General features: G+C 42.4%; 1 protein-coding gene across 1 annotated transcript in view; it reads left to right on the top strand.

Moving 5' to 3' along the window:
* SETD2 (SET domain containing 2) overlaps positions 1-20,171 on the top strand; it is a 140,908-nt gene extending 120,737 nt beyond the window's left edge. Inside the window, exons 18-21 of the mRNA XM_012665347.1 lie at positions 991-1,102; positions 16,949-17,029; positions 18,885-18,986; positions 19,350-20,171. Coding sequence (XP_012520801.1) covers positions 991-1,102; positions 16,949-17,029; positions 18,885-18,986; positions 19,350-19,511 — 457 coding nt within the window. The 3' untranslated portion in view covers positions 19,512-20,171. The remainder of the gene's footprint in view (positions 1-990; positions 1,103-16,948; positions 17,030-18,884; positions 18,987-19,349) is intronic.
* The last annotated feature ends 5,152 nt before the right edge of the window (positions 20,172-25,323 follow it).

Genomic DNA, 25,323 nt, shown 5'->3' with positions numbered 1-25,323 from the left:
TTTTTTTTTTTTTTTGGAGACAGAGCCTTGCTTTGTCACCCAACCTAGAGTGCAGTGGTGTGATTATAGCTCACTGCAACCTCAAAATCCTAGGCTCAAGTGATCCTCCTCCCTCAGCCTCCTGAGTAGCTGGGACTACAGGTACACACCACCATTCCTGGCTGACTTTTTTCTATTTTTAGTAGAGGTGGGGGTCTTGCACTTGCTCAGGCTGGTCTCAAACTCCTGACCTCAATTGATTCTCCACCTTGGCCTCCCAGAGTACTAGGATTATAGGCATGAGCCACCACTTCTGGCCTCCTTAGAGGCTTTTGACATTTTAAGTCACTGCCCATAGTATTCCCTGTATAGCTGACTTCGGTCTCCAAAACATGAATGTCTTTACTTCCAGTTTTTACCCTATAGATCTAATTTTTTAAAAATCTTTTCCTGCTTATTTTCACAGCAACTATAAACATGCAATGAGCTAACATAGCTGAGCCATTCTTTTTGCAGTTAGTTGAGAATATTTTTAGCAGAGGGTATGAGTTTTTAACCTGTGTATATTTTCTATGGTGTCAGTCATTAAACCAAAGGAGTAGAACCTACAAACAAGAATGCTGCTGAAGCAAGGGACAGTTTATCACATGGTTAAGGATTGTGAGGGATGTTGTGATTTATTTTATTTTGCTCCAGGTACATGGTAGGTATAGTCACTATTAATCTCTCTACCTGCAGAGGGGTGGCATAGGCAGTCAACTATTCGTGTACTTTTTAGGCTTTGCTGAGTCCTATTTTCAGGACATTAAGAGTCAAGTGAGAGGCAGAGAAGATGTTTGGTTTTATTGCTTTCTTCAGCACCCAGCCAAATGTTGCCATATTATTCACTGCCCACAGAAATATGGTGGGCTACACAGTGAGCAGAGGTATGTCTTATGTATGAGCAGAGATGCCTATGCCAGGGTTCTCTTTTCTAGCCATGACAGCATGACTGTTCTTACCTCCTTCTAGGCAGACACAGTGGGATCCCCCTACTTGGGAAAGCCCAGGAGATGATGCCAGCCTTGAGCATGAAGCTGAGATGGACCTAGGAACCCCAACATATGATGAAAATCCCATGAAGGTGAGTGTGGCTTACATGTATGTTTCCTGATCATTTCGGAGTCAGTGTCTTATCATTCTATAAAGCCAGCAGTCACATGATCTTGGGGTTCTTTTTTTCCTTATTCTGAAAAATATGTGAATGATCATTCATGTGTCATGGTAGAGATGAAGTCAGGGAGAAAACAGACCTTTTTTAGACTTTCAAGTACTCAGATGCATAGTACCTACTTACTCATTTGAGAAATGTATATATAGGAGAAGGGTTTTGCATAGACCAATCACGAAAGCGTTTTGTGGGACACTAATAATAGCAAAAGGCAAAGAGACAGAACGAGAGGCCCTGAGGTGAGGTCATCATAGTATTCATACTCTTTTGTAACTTCTTTTAATATATCTTAACTTTCCTTCTTAGTTTGTATAGATTTGCTACATCCTTCTTGATGATGAGGGGTGTGTATGTGTGTTTTTACATGTGTTTTGGTGTTTTTGACTGAAGTCTTACTTTATGTTGCAATTTAATGCCCTATTTTGGTGGGTCTGAAATGAAGTTAAACTGGTTATATTAAAACCTCACCAAAGGAGTATAACCCACCCTAACCCCCTTTTTGTAAAGATTTGAGGCAGAGGTAATTCACTATGTAAATACTAGAACAGAGAAGGTAAGAAAGAGGTTATTCCTCATCGCTCCCTCTGATAAGACAGTAATTGGAATGAGAGGTCATATAAATCAAATGCTCGGTGATTGAATTAAAATGATCTTTATCCTTTTCCACTTGTAGAGGCCAAGTAACAGGGCAGCCTTACATGCCATGATAAACAATTAGATCTCCATTCTCTGTAGGTGGTAGAAAACCTTTAAAGTGGCTTGAACAGTGACATGATCAGATTTGCCTATTAGAAAGCTCTGTGGGAGAGATGAACTATAGGGGTTGACCATGGTAGTCAGGGACTTTGCAATGAGCTTGATTAGGTTTACTCAGCACTCAGCAGAACCACATCGTCTGTTAAAAATGCAGACTTTCAGCCAGGCACAGTGGTATGCACTCTGTAGGCTGAGGAGGGAGGATCACTTGAGCCCGGGAGTTCTGGGCTGTAGTATTCTATGCTGATTAGGTGTCTGCACTAAGTTTGGTGTCAATATGGTAACCTCCCGGGAGCTGGGGACCACCAGGTTGCCTAAGGAGGGGTGAACCTGCCCAGGTCGGAAATGGAGTAAGTCAAAACTGCTGTGCTGATTAGTAGTGGTATCATGGTATCACATCTGTGAATAGCCGCTGTACTCCATCCAGCCTGGCAACATAGCGAGACCCCATCTCAAGGAAAAAAAAAAAAAATGCAGACTTTTAGTCCCTGCCCTAGACCTGCTAGATCAGAATCTGAAGTTATGCAAGGTTCCTAGGTGATTCACACACATTAAAGTCTGAACAATACGAAATACTGTTTGTAATTGACTATAAGAAAAGTGTAATCATAAAACCTTACTATATACATAACCACCTAGAGTGAGTGATTTGTCAGATTATATCTGATCTTCACTGCTCTGCTACTGTGGGGGGGTGCATGTATGTATTTGGGGATTAAGATGTTGTACATATTACAACCAAAAGGCAATGGCTGAATTATAGTCTAATAGCTTAGAACTTTGGATCTAAATACATATTTCAAATCACACAGATCTGAGGTTAATCCCATTCTTCCTTACATTTTGGTTGTTTATCAGACATTGGAATTCCTATAGAGCATAAGTGTTGCACCTAGACCTAGGGATACAAAAGAAATATCAGGCAAAGTTACTGCTCTCAGGGGTCATAGGAATGTAATGTTTGAAAATTGTACAGTATTGTGTGGTTAAGTGGCAAATTGAGGTTTTGACTGTAAGTATCGGAGACATTTATAGAAAGAGAAGATGTAGCATTAAGAGGAAATCAAAGAAACTTCAGAAAGAAGGTGATAATTGAATTAATTGGGCTTTTTTTTTTGACCTACAAGGTCTGTGGAATAATTGGGCTTTAAATAAGAGTTAGGACCTTCTTGAGGCCTTTCCTTTAAGTCTCAGCTCCTGCCATCCTTAATGTGACCCAGGGAGTTTTGTTCCAGGCTTCAAGGGTTATCCAAGTATTTCCTTGTGCATTTTTCCTGAATACTTTTCCATAGCAAAAGAAGATAAAGAGGATAACATAGTGAATTTTCTTTAAAGGTAGATGTATTATCTTCAAATGACTGACCTTTATTTGGCTTTTTGACTTTTTCAGAGTCAAAATATTCTCATTTTGAAATGATAAGATGTGATGGTTGTGTTTTGGATTTTTTTTTTTTTGGTTTTTTATTAATAGCCTTGGCAAAATAAAAGGTTAACAATGTCAGCGTTGGTTTTCCCCAATTTGTATTTTATTTAACAGGTTTATGAAAACCAAAGGCTTGGGAAGCACTGCACTAACACTCCTAAGCAAAAAACAGAGGGTTAAATGGAATTGTGTCCACTTTGATTAGGTTAGGACCTAGGAAGCTGACAGAATTGAAGCACAATTAGTACCATGGCTATCATTTCAGCAGTCATTTCCTGAAGACACAGTGGACCAAGCCATGTGCCCAATGCCCTGTTTTCGAGGCCTGGGTCAGATTCTCTTCACTGATTCATTCTACGCATGCGTGTGTGTGTGTGTGTGTGTGTGTGTGTGTGTGTGTGTGTGTACACTTAAGTGTTAGAGGAAAGGGTGTAGCTTCTAATTTCTTGCCCTAGAATTAATTATAAATAAATGTGTACACTGAATTTCAGAAAAGCTGGGATGCCCTAAAAGGATATGATATTTACAGTGACAACAGTGGGAAGATAATGAGTATAATAATTGGGTTTCAGTGGAAAATTGTATATTCTAATTTGTAATGTATTTGAATGTGCTAAAGTGTAAGTTAAAGGATAAAGAGTTTTCCAGTAAGCAAAGAGAGGCTAAAGAAAAGCTGGGACAAAAGCAGGAAAGGGGAAAAAGTTTAGGATATGTTTGGGGAGTGGCACTGTTTATTTGGGGGAGGAACATAGGCATCATAAAACTTGTAATCAAGCATGAGGTTGGAAGGACATTGTGGGGGATGGATCTTGGGGATTTTAAAATGTTGTAAAAGAATATGAACCTTGTGCATGGTGGGAAACCTTTGAATATTTTTTGGTAAAATTTGTTATCACTCTTGGCTAGAGGATGACAGTAGGATAAAATATTCTGATGCATTTCTGTTGTTTAATAATGGTTTGTAAAATGTTTTTGATGATCTTTGAGTATGACTAGCGAGCAAGATTTTGGCATTACTTTGGTCATAGAAGGTGGAAGAGTATCTGTGAAATCCATTAAAGTGCTGTGCACCCATGGGAGCTGGGAGAGGGCTGACCAATACCCCCATTAAAATGCTACACCTACGTGTGGGGAACTCTCTGTGTTGGCAATTTTAGGGAGAATCACTTAACTTTGGGAATGTTGCTAGTACCTAGTGAGAGGCACTTTTGGTCATATGTGAGAGCCGTTCTTCAGAGATTTTTCAAAATCTCACAGAATAATAAACTATATATGAAACTTTTCATAAATAAATATTGAAGAAAATGATGTATAAGCCGGGCGTGGTGACACACACATCTGTAATGCCAGCTACTCAAGAGGCTGAGGCAGGAGGATTGCTTGAACCCAGGAGTTTGAGGTTGCTGTGAGCTAAGCTGATGCCAGGGCACTCTGGCCCAGACAACAGAGCGAGACTCTGTCTCAAAAACAAAAAAAAGATGATGTATAGACTTTGGCTTTAGGTTCTGTACCTACCAAGAATAAAAGAAGGAAGGTTATTTGGCTTACCATTTAGAGACATAGAGTTACTTAGTATTTGTTGAATGATTCTATCATGAAAGAGAGCAGGTGACTAGCGCATTAATTTCCACAATGTTTATGTCTCAAGGCTTATGTCTGCAGGCCCTAAGAGTCAGAAATGACACTGCAAATAAAGAAATTTCCAAGTTTGTGCAAAACAATTTAGAGTCTTAAGGATGGCTTTAAAATAACACCTTTTCACTACTCATGACTGACAGGCTCTGCCTTCTTTCTAATTTGCATATTTAACCTGTTGACACTTAATAAATATATATAAGTAGGGTTGAGTTTAAAGTCTACTCTCTTATTTGTTTTCCAATTTTCTGTTTTTCTTTTCCTACTTTTTTTGGGATTAATTTAGATTTTTTCAAGTATTCTATTTTTTTCTTTTCTATTGGTTTATTAGTCATACTTCTTTGTTTTACTTATTTTTTAGTGGTTCTCAAAGTTTGATGTGGGGCCCTCTAGGGGTTCCAAAACCCTTTCAAGGAAGCCATGAGGTCAAAACTATTTTAATAATAATACTATTAATAAACATTATATGTCTCTGTCACTCTTATACATTCATAAATGTACTGTGGAGTTTTCCAGAGAGTACATGATATGTTTCAATGCAGAAGGGAGTGAGACTCCAGGTGTATTCTATTAGTGAGACATTAAAGAGATTTCTGAAGTGTAAAACTGTGCTACTCTTAACGAAATTTCTTTAGTTTTGGAAAACAGTTATTTTTCACAAAAAAATTATATAATGGATTTGTTAATGTTATTTTAAAATTAATGAATGCTTGTTTCTCAGTTTGAATTTAATTTCTAATATGAAAAATTTTAATAGATAAACTCATAAATGAAAGCTCTTTGGGGTACTCAGTGTTCTAAGAGTGTAAAGGGGTACTGAGATCTAAAATTTGAGAACCACTGTTCTAAGGTTTACAATATGCATACTTGTCTTATTACAATCTACCATTGCATAATACACCACTTTTCCATAATTACTTACAATATAATTGACTTTTTTATAATTGTAAAAGCCTATAATTTCCACCCTCCTCTCCATTGTGATTTTGCTGTCTTACATTGCATTTTTATACGTTATGAACCTCAGAATATGTTAGTTTTTTGCTTTAAACAGTCTTAACTTTTAAAACTTGCAGCAAAGGCTGGGCGCGGTGGCTCACTCCTGTAATCTCAGCACTCTGGGAGGCCGAGGCAGGAGGATCGTTCAAGGTCAGGAGTTCGAGACCAGCCTGAGCAAGAGCGAGACCCTGTCTCTACTAAAAATAGAAAGAAATTAGACAAACAACTAAAAATATATATAGAGAAATTAGCCGGGCATGGTGGTGCATGCCTGTAGTCCCAGCTACTCGGGAGGCTGAGGCAGGAGGATCGCTTGAGCCCAGGAGTTTGAGGTTGCTGTGAGTGAGGCCGACGCCACGGCACTCTAGCCTGGGCAACAGAGTGAGACTCTGTTTCAAAAAAAAATAAATAAATAAACAAAACAAAAACTTGCAGCAAAGTCCTATATTTACCCACATATTATATAGCTATATATTATATTAGCACTCTTCATTCTCTCATGTAGATTTGAGTTTCTACCTGGAGTTATTTTCCTTTCGCCTGAAAAATTACCTTTAATATTATTCCCGTCCAAATGTAACCAAGCCCAGCCTTATATAGCTTCTGAGATCAGGCAAGATAGGGCACATTCAGGGTAGTATGGCCGTAGACTCCTTTAACACATTAACTGCCCTGTGAGTTGTATTTAACTCACGCTAGTTTTCAGCCCAGGGCATCGTGAAACATACATAACTCACATCTCTTCACCTTGGAAGCCGAGTGAACTATTTTTCAAGTTGCATATAACTCACACACAGAAAACAACACAAAATAACAAATTTTTCATTAAATTAGAAAGGATAGTTTTGTTTTCAAAATTTTTATTCTATTTTTGTAATGAACACTGTGGCCCCAAGGAAAAGAAATTTCTTTCTAGTGTGGCAGTCAATGTGTTAATATTTCTAAGTATTTTGGATCTACTGGTGATAAATGCTCTTAGCATTTGTTTGTCTGAAAAGAGGTATTTATCTTACCCCTTTAAAAAAATAGTCGTTATTTTTAGAGCAATTTTGATTGATTGGAGACGGAATCTCATTCTGTTGCCCTGGCTACAGTGCAGTGTTGTCATCATAGTTCACTACAATCTCAGATTCCTGGGCTCAGGCGATCCTCCTGCCTCAGCCTCCCCAGTAGCTGGGACTACAGGCGTGTGCCACCACGCCTGGCCAATTTTTCTATTTTTTGTAGAGACGGGATCTTGCTCTTGCTCAGGCTGCTCTTGAACTCCTGAGCTCAAGCAATCCTCCCGCCTTGGCCTGTGAGAGTGCTAGGATTACAGGTGTGACCCACCGTGCGCAGCCTTATCTTTTTATTGTCTCTATAGTGTTACCTTTTCCAGAATGTCATATAGTTGGAATCATACAATAGGTAGCCTTTCACATTGGCTTCATTCACTTAGCAGTATGCATTCAGGGTTTCTCCATGTCTTTTCATGGCTCGATAGTGCATTTCATCTTAGCACTGAATAATATTCCATTGTCTGAGTATAGCACAGTTTATTTATCCATTCACTTACAGAAGGACATCTTGATTGTTTCCAATTTTTGGCAATTATGAATAAAGCTACTGTAATAAAAAATCCACGTGCAGGTTTTTGTGTGGACCTAAGTTTTCAGTTCATTTGGGTAAATACCAGGGAGCAGAGTTGCTAGATCATATGGTAAGAGTGTTTAGTTTTATAAGAAACTGCTAGACTCTTTTAGTTTGAAGGATATTTTTACCGGTTATATAATTCTAAGTTGAGCTGGGTGCAAGGATTGCTTGAGGCCAGGAGTTTGAGACTAGCCTGGGCAATGTAATGAGACCCTGTCTCTACAAAAATAAAAAAAATTTCCCAGGCATGGTGGCATGTACCTGTAGTCCCATCTACTTGGGAGGGTATGGTGGGAGGATCTCTTGAGCCCAGGAGTTCAAAGTTGCGGTGAGCTAAGATCAGGCCACCGTACTCTAGCCTGGGTAACAGAGCAAGATTCTATCTGACTGAAAAAAAAAGAATTCTAAGTTGATATTTTTTGCCCTTTCAACACTTAAAAGATGTTAGCCCATTGATTTCTTAAAATAGTTTTGAATACAAATATAATTATTTCACAGGACAGGTGCCTGTAAAAATAAAAATTTAAAAAAATATATAATTCTTATCTTTGTCCCCCAAAATATCTTAATTTTGTCTTTTAAAATTGGTTTTCAACAATTTGATTGTGATATACCTTGGGTTTGTTTTTGTATTTAACATCCTTGTGGTTCTTTGTACCTTTTAGATCCATGGATAGATAATTTTCATCAAATCTGGAAATATTTTCACCTTCAAATTTTTTTGTACCATCACCCCTTTTCCTGGGACCCCAATTACATACATATTTTTAGACTGCTCGATATTGTCTCACAGGCCACCAAGTCTCTGTCAAATTTTTTTTCAGCTCTTTTCTCTCTGTTCTTCAGTTTGTATAGTTTATGTTGCCCTCTCTTCAAAGTTCACTTTTCTTACCCCCTTATCTTACTTACCTTCACTTACCCCCGTTGTATCTAATTAGCTAAGCTTATCCATTGATTTATTTTTTATTTTAATTATATTTTTTACCTCTAAAATTTTGATTTGCTTATTTTTGATAGTTTTAATTTTTTAAAAAACAGTTATGATTAATACCTTTTACTCCATTTAAATGTCCACTTTTTATAGTTAAATCCCGGAAGAAAAGGAATATGTTTAACTGAAAAAGCTCATTTAAGTTTAGGCAGTCATTCATGACAGAGGGTAAGCAAACTAATGTTGCATGATAAAGCCCCATCAAGTATTAATATCTCAAACTTAAGCAAAGACCTCAAAGCATAGTTTCTAGCTTTATTGCAGTTTTTGTTCAAAATATATTTTATATAATCTGTTACCCAGGAAATGAGTTATATCTTCCTGTTAGGCTGTAGAAACAAGAAACACAATAGGACAGTGGCTATACTTTTAAGTATTAAGGCATTGAGAGCCCCAGATATTCTATATGAGACAATTATGCTCATGTTTGTTTGTTTTAATAAGACTGTGGTTCAAAGGCTCACACTTTTATAGAAGCTACAGGTTTTTGGTTCCATGACCAGGTCACGACCAGGTACTTTCGTGATCTATAAAATCAAAGGATGATGGCTCAGAGTTAAGACCATTATTTGGGTGACTTTGAGGTGGTTGAGCTGGTCTACAACAAAAATACGGGGGGAAAAGTATTGCCTGCCTTCGTGGCCTTTAAGGCCTCTTCCCTGAACACCACAGCATAGCAGTACTCCTGCCCTGTGGATCAAGTAGGGCATGTTCAGCCAGTACTGATTTGCCACACGTCCCACGGCCACCAGTACTTCCTGATCCACACTGCCTGCCAAGAATGCTACTTCAGTGGAGGAGGGTAGTTAAGAATGTGGTGCCATCCGTGCTTCTCAGAAGTTTGTGTCCCCTTTGGCCCTGATAGTTTTAATTTCTTCACTGTGTTCATGCTTTCCTTTATATCCTTGAACATTTATAACAGCTGTTTTACAGATGTCTGTTAATTTTAACATCACTTTTACTTTTGGGCCTGTTTCTACTGACTCGTTTTTCTTGTGGTTATTGGGTTAACATTTTCCTGCTTCATATGTTTAGTACTTTTCAGTTGAACACTGGATATTTAGATTGTTGGGTTTCATGATTTTGTTATTTTCCATTAAGGAGTGTTGGCCTTTGTTCTGACAGTCAGGTTACTTGTGGATCAGCTTGATTCTTTAGAGGCTTGTTCTTAATCTTTGTTAGACTAGGTCCAGAGTAGCTTTTTCTCTAGGGTAACTCCTGAGGTGTGGCCTTTCTAGGATCTCCACTGAATGCTCAAGGTTATCATGGAGGTCTCTTCCCTCTAACTGGTGGAAGCTTGCACACCTCCCAGCCTTCTGTGAGCTCTTGGAATTGTTAGAGGCTCACCTCAGGTACTTTGAATTCCAGTCTCTATCTACTTAGCTCACTGGGACCTCCATTCTATGCTTGGGTTTTCCTCCCTGCACCAGAATCTGGTAAATGCTTCCATTCAGAAAGCCAAGATAATCATAGCACTTACCTCATTTTTTTCTCCCTAGTCTCAGGATCATAGTCTAGTGCTGCCTAACGTCCAGTGAGTGAAAAGTGTTATTTCATGTATTTTGTCTAGTTTTTGTAGTTGTTGTTTTGAGATAGGGTCTCTCTCTATTGCCTGGGCTAGAGTGTAGTGATGTCATAACTCACTGCAACCTCAAACTCCTGAGCTCAAATGATCCACCTACTTTAGCCTCCCAGGTAGCGAGGACAACAGGCATGCTCCACCATACCCAGCTAATTTTTCTTCTTTCTTTTCTTTTCTTTTTTTTTTTTTTTTTTTTTTTTTTTTTTTTTTTGTAGAGACCAGGCCTGACTGTGTTGCTCGGGCTGGTTTCAAACCTCTGGGCTCAAGTGATCCTTCTGCCTCGGCCTCTCAAAGTGTTCATATTATAGGCCTGAGCCACAATGCCTGGCCTTGTTTTCTAATTTTGAATACTGAGAGGGCTAATCCATTAACAATAATCTGTCATGGCCAGAAGCACGAGTCTGTGGATGGGCTTTAAAATAAACAGCAGCAGTGATTTTATAGAGGTATAATATATGCCTACCATAAAATCTAATTATTTAGGTATATAATTTAGTGACTTCTAGAAATTTACCAAATTATGAAACTATTACCATAATCTGGTTTTAGAACATTTTTATCCTCCCAGTAAGATCTCTTATATCCATTTACAGTTAATTGCCAAATTAATCAATAATCTGCTTCCTTTCTTGATAAGTTTGCTTTTTGTGGACATTTTATTTAAATGAAATCATGTAATATATAGTCTAGTATTTGGCAAAGGCATAAAGTCAAAACAAGACAGTATATAGGGAACAGTGAAAATAATTTGGTATGGTGAGAGTTTGGATATATATGAGGTAGTTAGCAAGGCAGAAATATGGAAGAGTTGGTCAGATTTAAATTGTCTGAGGTCTTAGTGGCCTACTAATGTGATTATTGTCTGGTGGGTACTTGGGCATCAATGAATGTTTTTAATGCAAAGGTATCAGATAATCAAATGTGTGTCCTAGTGAAACAGTCCTATTTGAAAAGGTGAGATCAAATGGGAGAGTATTAATAGTTCAGGCAAAGTGAGGTACTAAGAGTGGAGATGTTGGAGAGTCAGACCAAAAACATTTGAGAGCCAGCATTTAGGGCTTAGCAAACAAATGGGTAAGGAAGAGGCAAGGATGACCCATCTTCTTCTCATTTTTAGCTTACGTGGATAAGATCCCATTATTCAATCTAAGAAATGAAGGAAAGAGCAGGAAGAGGTTTGGAGATAAGTTCAGTGTGGAATATGATTCGGGATTCAGGGTAGCAGTGGCTGGTAGGCAGTCAAGTCTAGGTTTGAGTCATCAGTAAATTCGTGCTTGTTGGAAACAGAGGTATATGGAATGATATATAGGAAAGGCAGAGAATTCTTTGAAGAGTGCTAGGTGGTATGGTAAAAGCTTTTGATGATGAGACTAAACATTGTGAGAGCGTTCCTTCTCCGTTCTCCTACATTCTTGCTTCCTACTCTTGGTTATCTTGTACTGTCTTTCCATCATGTGGTGAGTGTAAAGTCAATCTTCCTTTGAGAACCCCAGACCTGAATCATTGCTGACTGCTTGCACAGTTGAGAAGACAGCAGTTTATTTCTTGCTGTGTCTTGGCTTTTAATTAACATTCAGTCACAAGGTATAATAGGTCTCCTCTAACTATGTTATGTTAAAATAGTAGTGTAGAGTATTTATTTGTTGGATTGAGAGAGTTGCAGAGGGTAGGATCAGGTGCCAAGTTTTTTCAATTCATGTTCCCGCATTGGAGGTGGGACAATTTGCAGAATGATTCAAAACAGAATCATTCATTAGGTAATGGAGAGGGAACCAGGAAATCACATTTAAGAGGAGATTGTCAGATACCAGAGCCCAGATGTCTGCAGAGCAGGTGGTTAAGATGACTACAACTATACTTGATGCCTGCTGGTTCCAAGTGATGTCTTATAAACCTTAGTTCCAGGTTTTTCATGAACTCTGCTTCCCTCTGAGTGCAGCACATGGAGCCTGTGTGCAGTCCAGTCAGACTTTTGAAACACTATTGGTAGAAAGTGCCTTAGAGATCTTTTTGTTTCTGTCTTACTACTCCCTGCCTTTTTTTAAAAAGCTGTGTGCCTTATCTAGAACCACCTGATGAAATAGATTGTTTTGTTGTTTCTATCAAAGGTGGTAACACATCCAAAAGAGAATACACATGGCCTCAACTTATGATGGTTCAACTTACTTACAATTTTTTAACTTTACAATGATGAGAAAACAACATGCATTCAGTACACTTCTTGACTTACCATGGGTTTATCAGGACGTAACTTTGTTGTAAGTCAAGGAGCATCTTTATGCAGTTGTCCCTCTGTATCCACGGAGGATTGGTTCTAGAACTGCCTGCGGATACCAGAATTTGTGGATGTGAGAGGTGTTTGCCTCTGCAAATGCACAGACGTCATTGCAGGATTACATGGACAACAAAGTATCAAGAAAACATAATACTACCAAAGTAAACTAATAAAGCTCTAGTAACTGACCTCAAAGAAATGGAGATCTATGAATTGCCTAATGAAGAATTTAAAGTAATCATCTTAAAAATGTTCAATGAAATGCAAGAGGACACGGACAACAAAATCAGGAAAACAATGTATGAACAAAATGAGACATTTAATAAAGAAATATTAACAGAAACCATAAAGAAACAAACAGAAATCCTATAGCTGAAGAATACAGTGACAGAACAGAAAAATTCGTTAGACAGCTTCAATAGCAGACTAGATCATGCAGAAGAAAGAATAGTGAACTCAAAGACAAGTGATTTGAAATTAGTCAATTAGAAAATTTAAAAGAAAAAGGAATTAAAAGCATATGAGACCTATGGAGTGCCATCAGGGTAACAAATATATGAACTATAGGAGTTCCAGAAGGAAAAGAAAAAGAAAAAGGGGCAGAATGTTTAATTTAAAGAAATGATACTAGGCCAGGTACAGTGGCTTATGCCTGTAATCCCAGCAATTTGGGAGGCCAAGGTGGGAGGATTGCTTGAGGCCAGAAGTTTGAGACCAGCCTGGGCAATACAGTGAGACCCTGTCTCTACAGAAAAACAAAAAATTAGCTGGGCATGGTGGCATGCACCTGTAGTCCCAGCTACTCAGGAGGCTAAGGCAGGAAGATTGCTTGAGCCTGGGAGTTGGAGGTTACCATGAACTGTGATCATGCCACTGTGATCCAGCCTGGGTAACAGAGACCCTGTCTCCCAAAAGAAAAGAAAGAAAGGAAAAAAAAAAAAATAAGATATTGGAAATTTCCCAAGTCTTGAGAGGTTTATAGACATCCAGATTCCTGAAGCCTAAAGGATAGTAAGATCAACTAAAGTAAGATCAACTAAAATAAGAATACTTCAAGACACATTACAGTCATCCCTCCATATCCATGAAGGATTGGTATATATATTTTTTTATCTGCAGTTGGTCGAACCCACAAATGCAGAACACCAACTATACTAAGTTTTCGTTATTTTCAAAGATCCTTCTTTTTTAAACCTTTTTTTCTTTTGGACACAGAGTCTCATTCTGTTTCCCAGGCTAGAGTGCCATGGCATCAGCCTAGTTCACAGCAACCTCAAACTCCTGGGCTCAAGCAATCCTCCTGCCTCAGCCTCCCAAGCAGCTGGGACTAACAGGTGCGTGCCACCACGCCTGGCTAATTTTTTTCTGTTTTTAGTAGAGATGGGATCTCGCTCTTGCTCAGGCTGGTCTCAAACTCCTGACCTCAAGTGATCCTCCCACCTCAACCTCCCAGAGTGCTAGGATTACAAGCATGAGCCACGGCACCCAGCCTTAACCTTTTAATTGATATATACAGGTTTGTGTCTTGCAGAGCTTAGATTGAATCACATGTGTAGTGTTTCTTCTGATGGCTCAGCTTATGCTTCCATATTCCTGCTGCTCAAAAAGATACAGTTCCTCATTGAATAATGTTTTACATTTCATGTTCAAAGAGTATTTAAGTAAATTCTAGGAAAAAGAATCATTAGCTAGGTGTATCCTCTCCCTTCATCAGGACCCATTTCTATAACTCAGGCCTTGGTTCCAAGTCACGTGGACTTTTGTGACATGGTTGTGTCTGTATATATAATAAAGGATGTTTATTGTGCTACACAGTCTGTGTGTGGTCACCACAGCTGCCCAATAAGCTTAAGGCCATTGCCAACTAAGCCAGTAGGACTCAAGCCTCACTTGGGTGATGTGACGGTAATTAGGCCTCCCTCGTTATATTCAAGCACTAGGAATCCAAATATGCCACAGATGAAGGCTGAGAGCAGCGTCAACGTCGAAGGCAATAAACTCTGGCTTTCTGCCAGACCCTTTACCTGCTCATTTCATTATATGCTTTTGTCTGGCCACTGGTCACATAGGTTCCCACCAAAATTTTCTTAACTGATGCCCCGTATGAGCCGACCCAGAGAAAAGGCAAACTAATTACTGCTGAGGACCTGGGAACACTTTGCTTTTTTGAGTATTGGAGCCCCTATCCTGTTCTCTGGTGGTTTCCTCGAATCTCAGTGGGGCTGCTTGCTGTACACATGGATGTTCCCTACCCCATGAAGTACCCTATTATATTTTGGTCATCATTGGTCCAGTCTATCTTTTCTGGGGTTAAAGGATTTTTAATAGGCAAAAGGTATTTGGGAAAGTTATAACACTTAGCTTTAGACGTTTAAAGTAGAACTTTTAAGAAATGCTAAACTTTTAAGTGGAACCTTTTTGGAGTAGGGTGGTAGAGGGTCCCAAGGTTTTTCATGTCAATAGCAAGTGCTATCTTTGGCTCTGATTCTGGCTCCTTTGCCTGGCATTGGGTTTGAGTAAGTGGTAGCCAGTTTCTGAAACTATTTCCCATGCCATTTGCAGACCACAGATCAAGAAGAGAGGAGTACAAGAATTTCAGTACTGCCAGGGGTTCTGAATGGTTAATGATTTCTGTGATGTAAGTCTAGGCACCCTTCATTTGAACAATTCCCATTTCAGTTCCCATGCACAACACTCAAAAGTACCAAGAGAGCTCCTAAACAGAGCTCAGTGGATTATGCTCTATAACTGTTTTTAAAGTCCTCCCAACCTCATCAAGTTAGGGATTACATTAGAAAGCTATTGAATATGCATTGGATTTATTTAGCTTTCTGAACACATACCCTATTCAGAGGGAAGCAGGACATTCCTGTGTATACAGTATCCTCACTGAGAGCCTGGCCTTTTCCATAGGACCGGGATACTGAATGAAGATGGTTGTCATACCTCAAGGAGCTTTCTGTACTCATTCCTTTGCTACTCATTTCTAAGGTCTACAAAAGAACAGCTGGGCATGTGTTGGAAGTTTCCTTGGCTTATTCAAATAATTTGTGATTGAGCCTTGCTACCTGCGATCTTATTGTACAAACCCCACACTCTACAACTGGAAAAAAATAATCACAAAATCCCAAAGCAAAAACATTTGAAAATAGTTACTTGTGGTTTTTTGCTTAGTTTTATTTCCTGAAAACAGAGGTTGGATCTGTTTGTTCTTTCTACTCTACTCCTCTAACTAACCCACCTAATGCTCCCACAGCCACAGAAAGAAAGTAGAAAAATGGAAAATATGTAAAACTTTTACGACTTTTTCTGATTTATAAAATTAGAGAAAGCTGATTTTGTAACAGCTCAAAGTCAAGGGAATGCCACCTTTCTCTGGAGCCAGTCCTGAGCAAAGGGAGTTGAATGCTTTTTCAGCACCAGAGCCTTCATGTTTATGGAAATGAAGGAAACAGAACCAGGGGGTGGGTGAGGTATAAAAAAATTTCTCTGTTCCACACCCCTAGCAAATGCATGAAGTACTGCCAACTGCAGCTTCTAGATTTATCTGAAGTAACCTTGTATTCAAAGGGGAATGCTTATAATTACTCTTTTCTGTGGAAAAGCATATCTACTGGGAAGGGGCCTGATGGCTAGTGGTGGGCAAAAGTATGGATAGATGGCCTGCATGGCAGGTGCTCTGAATGGCGGGCCTGCCAACCTGTCACCTCTTGATAGTGCTTGGTTAGGAGTCACTTGGCAGCCTCCCCTCTAGCAGTGCTAGAAAGGAATGTTCCTGGGTTTGTCGTCATCTTGCCAGCTTGGGACAGAGTATCTTCTGTGTCTTAATCTACTCATCTGTTGAATGACCCTCGTTTTCTCCCATCTAGTATCTTAATACCTCCTTAGTCTTTCCATTCCTAAGCTGGAGGTACCAACCTCCAAGGAGCCTCTTCTGCATGCTAAGACTGTCTTGTACAGTCTAGCCAACTCCACCTTTGGAGGAAAGTGATGAATGTCCAAGGGTCTTCAGAATAGAGCATTTTGCCTTTGTCCTGAAATCCTAGCATGTCAGTGCCAGGGGAGGTCGAGCTTGTTTTGCCTAGGCCTCATTTGGTAGTACGGGGAGCTGAAGCTCAGAACAGAGCTATATTAGTGGTCCAAGCCATACAGCACATTCCTCTGCAGAGAAAGTAACTCTGAGACAACTGGAAATGTATAACTACATCAAAGGTTTAGCTTTAGCTTAGGGTAGAGGATTGGACCTTGGCTTATAAAGGAGGAGGCAAGAGCCATATGAAAGAATTTAAAACACAGCAGCCAACTTGACTCTAGGCCATGCACCTGAGTCAGGGCTTTTAAATGAATTCTAATACCGAGAGTCAGGTATCCCAATTGGGGAAGCAAAAAGAGGGTTCTGGGACAGTAGGGCATCAATAAATTGACTTCTTATGCCAACACGGTTGTGTTTTTTCTTCTATTTTTAGACCTCGAAAAAGCCGAAGACAGCAGAAGCAGATACCTCCAGTGAGCTGGCTAAGAAAAGCAAAGAAGTATTCAGAAAAGAGGTAAGGTTTGGTGGATGTGGGCACTAAGCTACTGAGGCTTAAACCTGGACTCTTCCGTTTCTTGTCCTAAGTATGTACAACATCTCCCTTGTCCTGAGATAGGTAGGAACATACGGTTTAGCTTATGCTTCTTGCTGAAGTGCTGCTTTTCCTATTGAGAATTCCTCAGCCATCTCTTTGCTTGACAGGAGCCTCTGCAGACCACATTTACCTGTTTCTCTGTGGGCCTTCTGTAGCATCTATGGCAAAGGAAAGCTGTATGTGGTGATAGACTGCCTCGTCTTTGGGGCTCCCCTGGCTTCTGTGATTTGACTGTGTAGTTGTTATGGGATAACACATAACAACTGTTATGGGATATGGCCTTTTTTTTTTTTTTTTAAAAAAACCGGGGTCTTGCTCTTGCTCTTGCTCAGGCTGGTCTTGAACTCCTGAGTTCAAGCTATCCTCCCGCCTCAGCCTCCAAAAGTGCTAGGGTTACAGGCATCAGTATATGGCCCTTTACAACTGGTTAAACACTTTAATATATGTTATTTCATTTCATTCCCACAACATCCCTTGTTGTGGGCAAGACAGGGATTGTTGTTCCCCTTATCTAGGTGAAGGAACTCTTCAGGTTCAGAGAAGGTAAGTTCTAGGCAAAAGGCTTGACCACAGGCCTTCTTGCTCAAAGTTCAGTTCTCTTTCTTTGATATCTCATTTGGTGGCTGCCTAATCCTCAAGGGATTGGGAGAATGCAGCTCCTCTTTATGCTTACCAGAAGTGTATGTTTGTAGCAATTAGGACACTAAACATCTCAGGCAGCAGAATATACAGAGGCAAGAGGAAGCAGCATCCCTTCCAGGGAATTATAAGTAGTCCCACGGGCTATAGCACAAGCTATGCAAGGGGTGCTGGAAGTAAGGCTGAATGGTATTGTTTTTCTTTATATAAGGACTGTTTGTGGATTATAGGGAACCGCTGCAGGATTTTAAGCAGGGGTAATGCAGTCTCTTCCTATATTTGGGGGATAAATTAAAGGGGGAGAGTGTGGAGGCCAGCAGACCCCAGAAGAACTTTGAGTAAAAGGCTTATGTGGGGATAAAACTTAGTTTCTCACTGTCCCTGTGTGAAAGAAAGTATTGGTATTTCAGCTCAGCCAACCAGCAGCTGTTTGTTTATTGCCTACCTTGTGATATAGCTGAAGGCTCACTGAGTTTCAGTGATAGGTAAAGCCTGTTCATCACTTCCTTGATGAAGTGGCCATCATTGGCCTCTTTGTTCCCTGTGATCTTAGCACCACAAATACTTACAGAGGTCCTGTGCCTGGGGTCTCTTTGAGAGCCATTGGGTAGGGCTGACCCTACAGAGATAGCCCAGGGAGGACATTAGAAGTGGTAGAATGAAAAGGATTCTTCCCTGGATCTTCTACTGGCTGTCATACTATGCTTCAGTGACAAAATGCTTCCAGTTCCTGGGGTTGCTAAGCCTCCCAGTAGCTCTGGAATGCCTGCTCTGCACTGCCCTGCTTCCAGGGGCCAGAGAACCAGCTATGGCCTCTTTATACCTAGGACACAAAATTCGTTGGCTGAAACCTGAGGCTGCTATAAGACTCAGCAGTGACATTCTGTTGCTGGGTGCCTCCAGCTACTGCTTTAAGTGAGGCTTGTTCAGTTTATCCAAGGGAGCTCTTTCTCTCTCAGGGCCAAGCCTTTTCTCTTACATCTTACTGGCTTCCACTGTCCAAAGCAGCCATCCTGAGGAAGGAAAGGGAAGGACTGGCTGGCTCTACTTGTTAAATTTTGTAATTATTTCCATAGTATAACTCCTTGCATTCTCTGGACTGTTGAGCAGTGTGTTCTCTTTTCTCTGCCTGCAGATGTCCCAGTTCATTGTCCAGTGCCTGAACCCTTACCGGAAACCTGACTGCAAAGTGGGAAGAATTACCACAACTGAAGACTTCAAACACCTAGCTCGCAAGGTACTCCCCCTGCCTCTGGTCTGTCAGTGTTCTGGGCAAACTGTGTACCTCTGGGAAGGCTTCCTTCATCATAGAAAGTATAGTTTTTCTTCCCTGATGTCAGGGCTGGGGGTCAGGAACAGGGAGGGCAGGTTGGGTGAAGGGGGCACCTAACTTGAGAGCAGTAGGTCTCTAAGAAGCTTTCGGAGCTGAGCTTTTCCTTACTGGTGATCCCAGCACTAGCCTGCTCCATCCCCTTATTAACTCTCAGTCTTGATGAGAAGGGCCCTGAAGCAGCAGGCTGGATTACCACCCCTGCCATCCCCCTCACATCATTTTCACTCTGATCGGTGGCTGTGGTCTTTCTTCCTGTGCCCTGGACAGCTGACTCACGGCGTTATGAATAAGGAGCTGAAGTACTGTAAGAATCCTGAGGACCTGGAGTGCAATGAGAATGTGAAACACAAAACCAAGGAGTACATTAAGAAGTACATGCAAAAGTTTGGGGCTGTTTACAAACCCAAAGAGGACACTGAATTAGAGTGACTTATGGGGCCCGGGTGGGAGGACGGGTGATCAGGTAGGGCAGACTCTGGGAAGAAGAAATCTGTGGGCTTCTCTGCCCCACCCATCTGTCAGGGTTGTGGTACTGAAGACTTGTCACCCTGGGAAATTCAAACCTGCAGGTGTCAACTGAAAGCCACAAAAATGAGCTCCATCTACAAGTGATCCCTAGTTGTGAGCTGTTGGGGTGTAGTTAGAAGCCATCAGCAGCAAGGGATTAGGGAAGACCCTGGCCAGACCTGACCCCACTCTCAAACCTGGGTCTCCTCCTTGGCGGTGCTGTCAGCGCACAGACCCATGCGCATCCCCACCCACAACCCCTTACCTTGACGATCTGTATTATATTTTAATGTATATGTGAATATATTGAAAATAATTTGTTTTTTCCTGGTTTTTGTTTGGTTTTTGTTTTGCTTTTAGCCTCTACATGCTAGGGTCACAGGAAGACTTTGTAAGGATGGTTTAAGGTCTCCTGGAAGGTTTAATTTGTTATCATGTAAATATTCCAAAGCAGGCTGCCTTGTGGTTTCGGCTAGCCTTGTGCTATGTTGATAAGATTGATTTACTGCTTAAAATCACTTTACTTTATCCAATTTTTACTGAACTTTTTATGTAAAAAATAAAATCGATTAAAGAACTTGGCGTGTGTGTTCCCTAAAGGTTAATCAAGCATATTTGGGTGTAGTGATGTCACTGGAGAAAAGGAGATATAGTGGCTGTAAGTGTTTGAAGTCCAAGATTAATCCCTACAACTGAATTTTATTATAGGACTTGTTCCCCACAGGTCCCAATATGACTGAGGCAGACATTTGCCATATGACTGACACTTGTGGGCTTGGGGTCTTTGTGGCTGTGCTCTGGGGTTGGGTCAATTTGCACACACATTCCAGAGCAAAGGATGTGTGACCTAAGGCCTTATTGATGCTGGGCTTCTTTTCTTTGGTTAATAGGCCAGTCAAGAAATGCAAATTTGTCTTCCCCCTTGATACCTCCTAGCTAGAGAGAGCCATTGAACAACTTCTCTCCAGAGCCCTGATTTCTCTGAGCCCACTGGAATGCTCATTTGATATTTGGGTTCTCTGACCTCCCACCATTACCCCCAATACTAGGCTTGGACACTACAAGGACAGGAGAGGACTTCTTTAAAAGGGGTACAGTATACAGGTTATAATGAGAGTGGCATCCTGGACGAGGTAGATGTTGGTGGAGGACCCCTCCCCTTCTTGTTGGATCACTTGTCTGGGCAGTGAGGAGGGCCAAGGGCTTCAGGCCAGACCAGGGCCCATCTTTGCAAAGAGGCTGGTCTCATCTGTTCCTCACCAGGGTTTATTTTACTCGCTTCAGCAGTGCCCCTGGGAAGGAGGTGAGGCCAGGCTATAGCCTGCCAAATCTTTGACAGGGTGGGCAACAATTAGAGCAGTCATTGCCTGCTAGGTGCTGTGCTGAACACTTAGAGCTCAGATTGTACTCATCTAATCCTCACAACTCTGAGGCACAGGAATTGGCACTGTTGACAAGGAAATAAGAGGAACGGAGAGTTCAGTAATTCACCTGATATCCTAGTATTAAAGGAATTGTTAGGAGAAAAATTCTTACTTTAAAATCAGTCATTAGATTTGCTACTTTACAATGTATCCAAAGTGTTTTCCCATGATACTGCAGCCTTCAAAACTAACTAAAACATATCAGATGGACCATAATTTGTTCAACCTGCTTATCATTTTCAACTTGTATCTTATCTTTTTTTTTTTTAATTTAAACTTAAAGCTATGAGAGTTGTGTCTGTTAAATGTTTCGGTTAATATGTCTGAGCACGTTAAAAGGGGATGTTTCTCTTTTGGATGGGTGTGCAGTGCAGGGGTGCTACCACATGCACTGCTACTTGCAGCCAAGTCAAACTCATGGTTTTGACACAAGGCTCCAGGGTTCAGATTTTCCAAAGAAATTTAGGCAGCCTTCCATTTAAGAATGGTAACTGGGGAGCTGTCAAGTTTCAGATAAGACATCATTGAAGAGGGTGTGGGGCATTGGGGGAGGAGGGAAGACATCATTAAAGAAGGATCCTCAGTTATTTACCTCTTTTAGAAAAAAAAAAATCTCTTCCCCTTCCCCACATCCCTCAGGTCCAGATCCTCTAGGTCCAAATCCCCTAGGCACTCCTAGATAAGGAGTGCCGTTAACCCAGAACCTGTTCATGCCACTGAATGCAGGGTTTTCTACTCTTTGCTGACCCAATCCTGAATAGCCCTGTGGCCAGCTCCCTGCTGGTGTGCTCCCTCCAGCAGCTGGTGCACACCTTCTTTGCTTTGTGTCCTGTCATTCAGGGTTATTGTCCTAGGATCATTTCAGGAGGAAGGTGTCTGTCTGTAAACTTCCTGCTCTTGTTTTGTTTTGAGACAGGGTCTCACTTGTCGCCTGGGCTAGAGTGCAGTGGCATCATCATAGCTCACTGCAACCTCGAACTCCTGGGCTCAAGTGATCCTTCTGCCTCAGCCTCCCGAGTAGCTGGGACTACAGGCACATGCCACCACGCCAGGCTAATTTTTCTATTTTTTGTAGAGGCAGCATCTCTGTCAGTCTTGCTCAGGTTGGTCTCAAACTCCTGCCCTCAAGCAATCCTCCTGCCTCAGCATCCCAAAGCACTAGAATTACAGGTGTGAGCCACTGTACCCAGCCACTTCCTGCTCTTATTTTAAGGGAAAGATTTACAGGCTGTTAAACAGCCCTGGTAAACTGTTTCTAAGGGTAGCAGTAGCAGCAGTCTATGATGATTCTGATGAGTAGCTAATCCTATTCACATCACATTTTAACAAGGGGATAAGATCTACCTTGGGCCCCACTGGATCATGATAACTGGATGGCTGTGCCTCTGAAGCCTTCTGATCCTGGTGGATGCTTGGATGGTAGCTATCGTTCATTCCTAGGCAGGGCCTTTCTGCTGTGGCACCTCCCTCAAAAGGCACAATAACCAACCACTCCTTTCAGGGTGGGTATATGCATGGGTACAAGTGGTTGGTGCAGGTGGTTTGGGTTCATCTGCCCTGTCTCAACTGTCCAGGATGACCCTGCATGTCTTGGCTTGTATAGAAATGACATGAACAACTGTGGACGCACATTTCGAACTCCTCCTGAGACGGGGTGTTAAAAGGAGAGCCTTGCCTTTTTTTTTTAAATCTCATCTAGAGATGACTTGAGGCCCTTGGTTATTAACTAACTGCCCAGGACCAGTCTGCCTCTTTCCCCCTATCTAGAGGGGCAGGCCTCCAGCTTCCCCTTCATGCTGGTCATAGCACAAGTCAGGAAAATGATCTCATACCCAGGGTCCCTCAGCACCAGCCTAGGAGTCTTAGGGGTGGAGGGAACTACTGAATGTACCATTTTAATTTATTCTCCAGGTAAGAAAGCTGGTAAAATAAGATAAAATAGCTTCCCAGCATGATGCAGCCAGTGAATGGCAGATGCAGGATATGAACTCCAGTCTGCCTCCAAAGCCCGTGCATCTTCTACAGGAGCACACTGCCTGCCATCCAAGGTACTGCTTGGAGAGAGCCCTTCCACATCCTAGGGACCCACAGCTCCAAGCCCTTTTCTGGGCCTCTGCCTCATAGCCACCTAATTGTCTCCCAGGCCCAAGGAGCCAGATAGAGCCAGCAGAGAAGTCCAAAGTTGCCTTTAATATGGGATACAAAAGTAGAAAAAATAACTGAGGCTGAATAAGGGGAGGTACAGTAGGGAGCCAGAGGGCAGGCCCACTCCTTACTGCCAGCTCCTCACCATATCCTGGTCCCTGTCCTAGAGAAGACAGTAGGGTGAAGGTAAGTAAGTGGTGGCTGGATGTTCTGTGTTCCTCCCCAGAACAGAGTAGGCCGAGGCCAGCAATGCCAGGAGGTCCATGAAGGGGATGGTGTATGAGATGGGAGTGGTGGGGAGCACCGTAGCAGGCTCCCTGAGAGGCAAGGCTATGGGGGCATCACACCACAGAGCAGCCCTCAGCTGGGGGCTCCCAGGGCTTGGACCACATCTTCATGGCCCATGGCAGCCAGGGCATCCTCTTGAGGGTGGCACCATAGCCTTCTTGGATGGCCCAGTCCCTCAGCAAGGTGTAGGCTGGCATCTGGCCCTGGGCCATGGTGTCCACAGCCTCAGGCGGCCTGCCAGGCCCTGCCAGCTCTTGTGAGGTTCACCCAACACCCCAGGAGCTGCTCCACTCCTGCTGCCGAGGGAGATGAAGGTAAAGTCAGCAGCCAAGCTCAGTATGTGGCCCTAGGGCAGGAGACATGAATCATACAAGGGCTGGATGGTGGGGCAATGCTAGGTAGGTCCAAAGAACTATAGATTGGGCAAAGGGGCTCACCCTGGCTGGGGGCATAGGCCTCCAGACTGCTAGGAGAGTCCAGGAGGACACTGCTATCCCCATGCATCTGGTCCCTGTTGAGGCTCCCCCACCTCTGCAGTCTGAGCCTTGGCCAGCTGCTGTCTTTGCTTATGTGAGTGCCAGCTGTCAGGAGGAGGGGCAATCTACCAATCTGTTCCCTCCCACCTTTAAGACAGAGGGAGCTGGCTGGGAGTCCACACAGAGAGGGGGATGCCACAGGGCAGTGCCCAGACCACCTACCACTTAAAAGACTACATAGGCGAGCAGACCGAGGACCATGGTGGCCAGGAGGGCACAGTAGACAGGGATGAAGCCCCTGGAGGCTCAGGGTGGTGGAGGGGATGAGGAGGAGGTATCTGGGGCCAGGACTCTCCCTGTTCCTACCCATACTCTTTCCCTGTCCCTGTCTTACCCCCTCAGGGTCTTACCTATGGAGGAAAGGAACAACGGCGAGGGGCCCTGGGCAGCCGCACCTAAACTTCGTTGCCAAAAAGGTCCCTCCTATGTAGACTTGAAAGCTTATACCGTGACGTGAGGAGTTGACCGGCCCATTTTTCTATCCTCATCTCCTGTAGCTTCCTCTTTGTTTGCCATTCTGGACACCTATCCCTTCCCAGAGTACCCTGTTCTCCCAAGCTTCCAGGCTTCTGCTCTTGCTGTTCTGCCTCCTCTGTTTGACAAAATGGCAACTCCCCACCATATCCTGGTCCCTGTCCTAGAGGGGACAGTCGGGTGAAGGGAAGTGAGTGGTGGCTGGATCTTCTGTGTTCCTCCCCAGAACAGAGTAGGCTGAGGCCAACAGCTAGGAAGCCCATGAAAGGGAGCCTGCCTTTTCTGGCTCCATTTGTACCTCTGTCTACCATGGCACTAAACTGTGAGCCCTGTCTCCTCTACCAAGTCTGTGCTGTGAGAGTGCGCATTGATTCATGTGGTCCCCACAAGGGTCTCTGTGCACAGGAGGTCTTGTCAATGTTTGCAAAATAAAGCTGAACTGGAAGAGCAATGCTGTTGTCTTCTGCCTGGAAAGCCAGGTGTTGTTCCTGCCCCCCCTTCCCCCAAACCCAGTGCAGACAGGGCACTAAGGGATAGAGACTCCAGAGCCTGTGACTGGACTTGTATGTGACCTTCCCAAGTAGGGTACCTCCCTGCCTGCCCAGTGCCCAAGATCTGGATCAAGGGATGCTTACCCACATAGACCATGCCTTTGCTGTGGCTGGAGTTGCGAAGCATGGCACTGCTGGTGGGCAATGCTCCCTGGGGCTGTGTGAAGAGATTGGAGTGTTGTGAGCATTGTCTAGGCAGGGAAGCTGGAAGGCTGCTTCTCTTAGTCCAGAAGGGGCTATGTGCAGGGATACGGGGCAAATCCTCAGGTTTGATGTTGGGAGTCCCTTAGGGTAGTCTGTCCCCCTCTCCTGGCTC

This window comes from Propithecus coquereli, unplaced genomic scaffold (genome assembly GCF_000956105.1).
Source record: "Propithecus coquereli isolate 6110/MARCELLA unplaced genomic scaffold, Pcoq_1.0 Scaffold1, whole genome shotgun sequence".
NCBI lineage: Eukaryota > Metazoa > Chordata > Mammalia > Primates > Indriidae > Propithecus > Propithecus coquereli.
This window is presented reverse-complemented; position numbering and strand designations above follow the sequence as displayed.